The sequence below is a fragment of the Fibroporia radiculosa genome (genome assembly GCF_000313525.1).
Source record: "Fibroporia radiculosa TFFH 294 genomic supercontigs, scaffold2463, whole genome shotgun sequence".
Lineage (NCBI taxonomy): Eukaryota > Fungi > Basidiomycota > Agaricomycetes > Polyporales > Fibroporiaceae > Fibroporia > Fibroporia radiculosa.
Window position 1 is genome coordinate 1 of NW_012133643.1, and position 9,329 is coordinate 9,329.

The window sequence follows — 9,329 nt, forward strand, 5'->3', positions numbered from 1 at the left end:
CAGTACAGGGTCAACGATGAATAGTTAGGCAAAGAAAAAGAACCCCCCTCATGAAGCTGTAACACTCTCGAGCTCAAACTTACCCAAGCCGCTCATGCTCATGGCGACCAGCGGAAGGTCAGCGCATGCACACGGTGCACGAAAATCAACCACAAGAAGGGATATTGCTCTGATGGAGTCCTACAGAAGCCGAAGAGGGTCGAGAAAGATATCGGCAGTGCAGGCGGCGGCACTGTTGACGTCGTGGAGGAGCTGCCACCATTCCCGCAACCGGAGGGGATCTTCACACGGGGCACCCACTTCCATCCCAAGCAGTTCCTCGTCACTCTCGAGGCCATGTACGACGAGCTCGTCGTGCGCGAGAAATCTGGTGGCGAATGCTCAACGGAGTATGGAGCATTTGCATCCATGATCGTAAAGAGGCTGACAGTCACAGCAGACGACGGCCCCCTGTTCGAGCTCTACAGTGTGTTTCAGGTGCCCGAAACGGATTTCTGACATGTCATGGACTGTAACGGGGTCAAATACTTGTGCATCAACCAGCTTCGTGCCGGCAACTCGGACGCAAAACGCGAACGCGAACGCGAGCATCACCCAAGTGCTGTCACCTCCTCCGCCTCTCCATCCTTGTCGAGCGTCCCAAGTGGAAGCGGTGCGGCTCTCAGCGTGGCCGCCGTCTTGTCCTGAGCGGAATTCGTTCGACCAGGCCCTCCATGAGTCGTCGCCGTCGCTTGTCGCCCCTTTGCCTCTTCACTCCTGGCTCGTCTCATCTGGGGCTCACTGTGCGTGCTTCGTAGAGGTATGTGATCACTCATCATATTGTTTCTTTCGTTCTCCGTGCCCGCGAGATACGGCATGCGAGGCTGTATGCATTTCAGCAGGAAGATAGGCCATAGTTGACTGAGTGGGATTTGTCCACCGTAGCTGTCCCATACGATACCCATGTACCCTAGTTAGCTCTACATAATACATCCTGCGTACGCTCCCTCTATAACTGGACTGACTCGAACGGCGCTGCTTCCCCCCCCCCCCCCCCACCGCCGAACCGGAAAGAACTCAGTGCTGAGCACGGGCGGCGGGAGGCAGGCACGTGCCCCCCTCTGCAAAATCGGTCTTGCAATTGGTCCTTCGGGCTGGGGACCAAAACTGACCGATTCGGTGACAGATCGGACGAAATCGACGACCCTCCTCGGAATGGCGTAGCAGCCGACGCCTGACTCACCATCGCCAGCTCTCGCATCCGCTTCCCGCCATGTCTTCTGTACAAGATGTCGGCTATGACATCAATCACCTTCCACCATAATTCAATTGGAAGCACAATTGATCGCCGAAGGGAGAGCCTTCAGTGCATTGCCGCGAGTATGGACGGAAACTGTGCCTCACCTCCTGCCGTTCAACATTCAGTAATCAATAGTCGCCCACATAGTCTTGGCTGTGCACTCACCATTTCCTTTCGCAAGCACCCCTCCTGCCTCTGTTACAAGCAGGGCTCTGGTGGCTGGAAGTATGGGAGACGCTGGTACAGATGCCATGCAGCAGAGAGCAGAAGACGAGTGGGGAGGCTCACCGCTATTCTACTCGGCTTGTAAAAGCCGGCTGGCCTTACACAGCATCAACGTCGTGTGGCCCATGCCATGCGCTGCGCAATTTGTGGTCTTCTATCCGACTATCGAACTTTATCACACCGAACTTGATTTACCATCCCGAAAAGCAAATGCGCGGACATGCACAGTTGGGAATCTTGCCCCAACTCTGGGTACAGCTCGTATTGCAGAGTCTGGTTTCCGGTGGTCCCTCAGCAGCACAGCGAGCGTGCAGACAGAAACAAAGACATGCACACATCGCAAAGTGTTCAGATGATACAGACTGTCCTATGCGTAACCAAAAGAAACATATAGCTACGAACACGGTAAGAGCATATGGCAACATAGGGAAGGCCAGGTAAAAGAATGCAAACGTCCCATTAGGTTGGGACAGGTCATACTTGTTTTACACCAGTATGTCTTCCATGTATTTCCCGTTCCCGTTATTAAATAAACCTGTCACCATGCTTCGGCTCGACAGGGGGAGTGGCATTCCATACATTCGCGTGGCCAAGGAGGAAGCCCAGGTGGAAGAAGTTTATGGTGAACATGGCGAGAACGATCATCCCGCCGTCTAGCCAGTCTTTCATGAAGCGCACGAGGATTAGCAAGAGGAAGGTACAATACATAGTATAAAAACATACCAAAAAAGTGCTGAGTAGTATTTATGTAGCCTTGCCACCCCCCTGACAGCTCCTGCAGAAGAATGGTTGTAAATATCTGATCGGCAATATAGATCATGAGGGTATACGGACTATAGTTCGGTACACGGACCTAGAGGGATAACCATGAATGAGTCGAAGAATATAGAGACCATAGTTAGAGTAAGCGCACCGGATGTAGATACAGACGCTACTCAGTGCGAGTCCAAACAGCATGAGCTTCATATTCTTGTCAAACTTGTACGCCTTGGAAGGCTCGTCAGCGATATGCAGAGGCCTGTCGTAAAGGAATCGAAGGATGAACTCCATCTCAAGTGTTATGTATATCGTGATAGAAGCTGGGCAGACACGTTAACGGTGAGAAGTGAGTGTGGATTGTGAATCGATGCGCGCACCTAACTGGAAAACGATCCCAGCAAGCATGGCATGGGAACCCTGCATGATACAAATGATGAGTGAAACACTACTATTGAGAATATAAACGCTTGCAGGCTCAGGGCTTTTGCCTTGATTGATGGCTAGCGAAGCGATGGCGCCACCCACTGCTTGTACGACAAGGGCGATACCATCCTATAAAGTCCACCGGATCCATAAACGTTTGAATTTCTCAATTCAAAAAGTAGAGCATAAAAGATGCACTTACACATGAAACGAACACGAGCATGTCTAAAATGGATAGAATTAATGATGCATCGAAGACCATATGCCGCAATATGTACACGCTTTTGCACTGAGCCGACTATAGCAGTGGCCAAGGTGACGGATAAGTTCTCCGAGGATGATGAAGTTAGCCGCAATGAGGGGCGTTGGTGCAATGATTGTTGTGACAATTCTGGAGAAAACATGATCAGTTTTACGTGTCCCCGAGGTGAAATTTTACGGACTGCATAAGGTACGGTTCCTTGGCAAGAGGGTTCTGGCTGGACCACAGCCTTCCACTCCAGCCTATAATCTCGAGGATACCTGCGACACATGCCATCGGGAAGAGCCACCATAGTCGAGTATAAACAACTTGAAATGCATGTATCACTAATGGGAAGTTTTGTCATGAGATTTTCTTGCAGATAATTGGACCGGGAACATACACGTGGAAACAGAGAATAGGGCGACAAAGAAGGCACAAATCCATTCCGTGGGCACATATCCGTAGGGGTTGACCCTAAAGCTGTTGGACGCTGATGGTCCCGTGTCATAATTCCGCACCATCGAGTAAATGATTTAGCATTAAACACACCCGCCATATCTCAGTACGAGCCTGGAAATTTCAAACGAGTGCGATGTGCGAGAGAACAGCAAGATACCACTTGAGACGAAGGGCGTAGGTTGTTGGATAGTGAGGAGATTGTTTAACAGTCGCCTGCCAGCATTCCTGGGACACTGCAGAATTCACACTCAGAAACGTGATCAAAGGAGATTTCCTTGGAGATATTCCTTATATACATGGTTGGGTCCTTGGGTGCACCCAGAACAAGAACTAGACTACTCCATCTTTGAGGTTGCGCCACAACCTCACTGCAACCTTATTTGACATGCTCAGAGGAAATCAATTACTTTCTGTACACTCACAAAGATAGATCTAGGCGCCGCATCTGTCTACAGGTGGTCCAGTCTTCCGCACGTATCAGCCCACTACATATTCAATAGGGTAAGCGAGGAACAGCCTCACTTCGAAGTTCAAACGCTGAAAGCGGCGTCCATGTGCGTGGCGTATTGTCCTTAGCTCTTCATGAGACGGTATCCGAATAGGCCCAAAGGTCCCGAATTCAATCAATTCTCCTTGTGTCACTGCGCAGTCACACTAGTATGTGGCGCCGGCTTGAGTATAAACTCTTCATTTCAACCATGACCGAACTCAGGTGAGGAGATACGCTTCTGGCGTGCGAAAAGATCACTGGCAACATGCATGAGATGGTCATCAGCATCCTGCACTCCTCAAACCACAAGATCAAAACTAACGACTAGCAAAGGGCTGTCACACAAGCTCTGCCTCAAAAATTTTAGACGCTTGGAAGTCAAAAAGTGGTGGCGCTCAACATACTGCGAACATGGAGAAAAGCATTGGTCGCTTGAGACAGCATTTGTTCGCCATCTTCGACGTTTAAAACATGCTATTCGGACATTGCCGTCAAGCATGATGTTCAGCCAATCAGAAGCTGCCGATCACCCATGTTGGACAGTCAAGCACTCATGTTCGAGCTCCGAACACGATGAAAACTCACCGTCTCTTGCGAGCTGCGTTCGACGCATGTTCGCTACTCGTGCTTTGGATATTGCCCGCATTGCGTACTTGGTGATATGAGTGGGGTTTACTTATCGAGTAAGCCAACGATACCGGTATAGAATATAAACTCGGAATCTAGTTTATAAAGGGCCCGGGCAGTGGACAATGGACAAAATTGGGGGGAAAATAGAATTTGTTTTCACATGATGTTTCTTGATCGAGGTCCGGCCGGATCCTTTCAGTTGGGTGGGCCAGTTCCGGTGAGGTAAGTGCTAGCAACTCAATAGCAACTTATCTGAACTTGTTCACCTCAACACCTCTATTCGCCTGGCCTGATGAGATAAGGCAGGAAGAGAGCTCATACTATCGAACAAAGGCAGTTTCATCGATATACTAGTCACTGATATCATCACTTTATAAGTATTGTGTGCAGTCTGTCAATATCAAAATGAGGTTACTGGCACATAACAGAGGGAATGGAAGACGTTTGCACTTTTGGAGAGCTCTTGCGTGTAGGCAGCTATGCCTACATCGGACAAACGAGCTCCAAAATCACATATAGAAACGGTCTGCCTAGTCGGACCGACTCTACGATATGCCGCGTAGGGCTTGCGTCTTGGAAGAAGAATAGTCTACGACTAAGTACATGACGTAATACGAAATTGTTTAAGTTGAAGAAAAACGCATTATTTGATGCACAGTTTATGACAACATACCGTAATTAGACTTGAGAGATGTGAGGAAATTTTCTTGAGCTAGTCCAGCAAAGAATGATCGCGAACAAAGCCGCACCATACGAGATGCTCCGATAATGAGAAATATCATCGAGCTCTTGACCAAATGCAGGGCAGTATTGATCGTGATCCTTGACCATACGCAGATAGAGTCTCGTTCTCAGACGTGTCAACACAGTGTACGAGACCACACAGACGCTACAATCTGGTCAAAATCACGATCGTCGACTGATTGGACGTTACATAGTCCCAGGCGCATAGATATGATTCTGCGTATTGTACTGCGTCATTCTCCAGCGCACCCGATCCGTACCTAGCCAGCCTCTGATACACCCCCCTCCATCACAGACTCAGTTGATGCAGACTCTTCCCGATGCAGCCGCTTCCCAAGAGATCTGACTGACGTAGCATCCGCGCCCACGAGCTTATCCTCCACGACCGTCACGGGATGAGACGCCGCCAGCCCCTGCCCGTCCGCCTCTTTGCATGCTTTCGAGACGCACTTGCCGTCATTGCCGCTCTCCTTCTCCATATCTCCCGCCACCGCCACTGCCGCTTTCTCGTCCGACCTTCTGCTCGCGCGACTGGCGCGAATATACGGATCCTCCGAGTCCTTGGCACGGCGGTCGAGCGGGACGTGCTGCGCGAAGAGCAATACGGCGAGGCCTGCGGCGGCAAACGCGGTCGCGGCGAGCATCATGCGCGAGAACGTGACACCGTAGTCGCCGCGCACGAGGTACTGCACCCTGGGCGGGACGCGCGCGAGGAGCGCAGTCGAGTCCATGTCTTGCGCATACTGCCGCCGCAAGTCCAATAATCAGAAACCACATGCTTTAGCCACCGCGGCCACAGGAAAGAGGAGAGGGAAAGAGAAAGGGGCGGGGACGCACCGGCGCGGTGCGCGGGTCCGCGCGGACGCGCGCGACGAGGACGTTCTGCAGGATGGTGCCCATGACGGCGATGCCAATGATGCCGCCGAGGCTCTTGCTCCACATTGTCATTGTCGTCACACGCGGGAGCTCGCCGCGGCCTACCTGGCCCTGCGCCGAGAGCGTATTCGTCTGGTAGACGAAGCCCATGCCCGAGCCGGCGACAGCGAGGATCGCGAGCGCCTCGCCGCGCGGCGTTGTCGCGTCAATGAGCGCGCCAAGCCCCGCGCCGAGCGTGAAGATGGCGCCGCCGGCCCAGAGCCAAGGACGCACCCAGCCCGTGCGCACAACGAGGTGATCGACGAGCACGGAGGAGAAGGAGAGTGGGACGACGCTGTGTGTGAAATGTTAAAGGCAGCGGAGAGTGTTTGGAGCCAGGAGGATAGTACGCACAACGGGAGCAGCTCGAGCCCGGAGATGAGCTGCGAGTCGCCCTTGACAAGCTGGAAGTACGTCGGGACGTAGACGGTGATGCCGAAGAGGCTCATGTGTGTGAAGAAGTAGTTCACCGTCGACGCGACGACGTTGCGGTGGCGGAACATCTCGAGCGGGATTACGGGCACACGCCCGCATGCCCGCACGCGGCGCTTCCAGAGCACAAAGAGCGGTATGAGCCCAGCGCCAGCGGCGAGCAGCGCGATGATGCGCGCACTGCCCCAGGGGTAGACGCCGCTGCCCCAGGTGAGAGCGAGGAGGAGCGCAGTGACGGATGCAGAGAGCAGTGCGATGCCGAGTAAATCGATGTCGCGCAGGCCGACGGAGGCGGGGCGGGGAGCGGACGGGACCTTGGGGATGAAGAAGAGCAGCACGAGGACGGCAGTGCTGCCAATAGGCAGGTTGATGTAGAAGCACCAGCGCCAGGTAACGTCATGAGTAAATATGCCTGTGGATCGGTGAGCGTGGAAGGAGCGAGAGAAGGAAAGTGACTGACCGCCGAGGACCTGTGCGTACGGAAGAGGAGTGGTGAGCCATGGGTTTGACATTCGAAAAAAGGGTGCGCACCGGACCAAGGACGCTCGCGAGTGTGACGCGGGCATACATGACGCCCATGTACCGACCACGCTCTCGGAGTGGCACCATCCTGTGCATGCAGTGTCAGGTAGGCGCCTACAGTCAACTTTCTGGCGAGAAGGGACGCACTGACTGATCATGATCATGATGCTGACCTGCGGATGGCGTCGTGAGCATGGTGGGCGATGAGAAGGAAAGATGCGTGCGGAGAAGAGGTGCACGTACCATCAGTCCTGCACCGCCAATACCTGCGATAGGAATAAAAGTTCGTCAGTGTGCGTCTCATTCTGCCATTCTACCGGAGGAAGCGAACACACCTGCGACTGCGCGCGCGCAGCAGAGCCAGATGAAATTTTGCGCGGTAGCGGTCATGAGAGAGCCAAACTTGAAGATAGTGATCGAGACGAATAGGACAGCCTAAGAGCGAGAGATGAAACGGATTCTGGCCTGCACAAACGATGAATGTGGGAGGAAAGGATGGACCTTGCATCCCCAGAGCTCGCAAGCACGACCAAAGAAGGGCTGGAAAACGGTGTTAGTGAGCAAGTAGGACGTTGCAATCCCTAGCAGCCATAAATCAATGTTGAGAACAAATGAAGAGAGGGGGGGGGCGTACAACTCTGTTGGTTGAGAGCGAAGAACTCGGATGCGATGGTGGGCATGGAGGTGGAGACGATGGTTTGGTCCAGTGCGGCGAGGAAGCCACCGATGGCGAGGCTGAGATGCGTTTAGCATCAGTATCAATCAGAATGGTTACCAAAGGCAGAATCAGGAGAGAGCAGGAGAGGGAGAAAGCTCACCTAAAGAAGGTGACATGGATCTCCCAAGGCTTCATGCTGTGCGCAAGGCCATGGATCTCGGCATAGTTGTCTGGTACGGGTGGGTCGGCCTCTGTCGCACCCTCCCCGCCGGTGTCCATGCTGATCGTGGCAGACAATGCGTTCTTCTCCAAGTCTGAGTGCGAGTCCGATGTATGCGGGGCCGCGTCGACCATTGCAGTCGGCGAGATGGCTGGTCTTGGAGGCAAGTTTCCGTCGTGGACATGGCGCTTGAGGATATCTTCCCCCGTGTTGTTGTGCGAGCTCATGGTGGGACGAGGAGACGAGAAGAGGTGTGGAAAGGACCAGCAGACATGCCTCCAGTGGATAAACCTACCACTGCACTAGCAGCGGCGCTGACATGTGGGCTTGCATTCCTAGCGGTGATGTATTGATGCATGGCGTGAGGACAGAAGAGCGGCGCCGGGCTTCCACCCGAGCTTCGCAGTGTCCACTGTCCTCTAGCCCATTTTGGGAGATCTTTTCTTCGCGTTGGGTTAAAACACATGCGCACATGCAAACCGTGGCTACAGTTCAGCTGTGAAATGAGATTAACGATAGTGTACCTCCGTGCGACCAATCCGCTCCACTGAGTACCCACTTACGCCTACATAAACTCCCTTTGGACACACAGATCCTGCATCAGCGCAAAACAACTCATCGCCAGACATGATGGAGTCCCCTCCGCTCCTCAGCATCTCCAAGCTTTACGACAAGCTCGTTGGCCATCCCCTCTCCACCTCGCTCGGCAGCCTCGTCCTCTCCGCCTTCATCTCCCATGCAATCTACGACACCCTCGACTGGCGGCCCGTACGTTGTCTCTCCCCTTTCCTGTCCGTCACATACTCACATCCCTGCTAACTCACACTCAGATTGTCATCTGTGTCTCCGCCGACATCCTCACTATCGGGCTCGACCACTACAACGATCACGCCGGTACGCTCACCCACGCCCGCAAGACTCACGACGGCTCCGTCCTCGCCGTCTTCGATCACGCACGTGTACTGCTCCTCGCCAGCGCTGCCGCCCTCATTGCTGCCCTCCTCCTCGCACCCCTCGCGACCGCGCTCGTGACCGCCGCATTCGTCACTCCCGCACTGCTCTGGGATTGCACACTCTTCACATGGCACGCCCGCGTGCGCGAGAAGGGCGCAGCAGCCGCGAAGGAGGACACAAAGGAGCGTCGCTTCGTCATCAAGCGCATCCCCGGTATGAAGGCGCTCTTCATTGGGATCATCCGCGGGTACGCTGGTTCCTCCCTCTCCCGTGTCCCGCTGACTGCTGACCGCGCACAGATGCGGCACCTTCGTTGTCGTCCATAGCGTGCTCAGCGCCGTGCTCGCGCGCACATCCGACGGGCGGTTCCGCACC

General features: G+C 53.8%; 3 protein-coding genes across 3 annotated transcripts; 1 reads left to right on the forward strand and 2 right to left on the reverse strand.

The window, feature by feature from the left end:
* Window positions 1-125: 125 nt before the first annotated feature.
* Window positions 126-498, forward strand: FIBRA_08733 (uncharacterized protein; the record flags this gene model as incomplete). The annotated part of the gene is made up of 2 exons (XM_012330361.1): window positions 126-134; window positions 187-498. 2 exons carry the CDS (start codon window positions 126-128, stop codon window positions 496-498), a joined length of 321 nt encoding a protein of 106 aa, XP_012185751.1.
* A 1,531-nt stretch (window positions 499-2,029) lies between these two features.
* Window positions 2,030-3,451, reverse strand: FIBRA_08734 (uncharacterized protein; the record flags this gene model as incomplete). The annotated part of the gene is made up of 9 exons (XM_012330362.1): window positions 2,030-2,166; window positions 2,228-2,279; window positions 2,339-2,357; window positions 2,418-2,583; window positions 2,641-2,815; window positions 2,889-2,911; window positions 2,965-3,077; window positions 3,130-3,274; window positions 3,331-3,451. The coding sequence occupies 9 exons, from the start codon at window positions 3,449-3,451 to the stop codon at window positions 2,030-2,032; spliced, it is 951 nt and encodes a 316-aa protein (XP_012185752.1).
* A 2,062-nt stretch (window positions 3,452-5,513) lies between these two features.
* FIBRA_08735 (uncharacterized protein) lies at window positions 5,514-8,227 on the reverse strand (the record flags this gene model as incomplete). Its single annotated transcript, XM_012330363.1, has 11 exons — window positions 5,514-5,996; window positions 6,091-6,463; window positions 6,523-7,012; window positions 7,061-7,070; window positions 7,132-7,210; window positions 7,270-7,295; window positions 7,366-7,388; window positions 7,458-7,557; window positions 7,624-7,703; window positions 7,757-7,857; window positions 7,941-8,227. The coding sequence occupies 11 exons, from the start codon at window positions 8,225-8,227 to the stop codon at window positions 5,514-5,516; spliced, it is 2,052 nt and encodes a 683-aa protein (XP_012185753.1).
* Window positions 8,228-9,329: the final 1,102 nt, after the last annotated feature.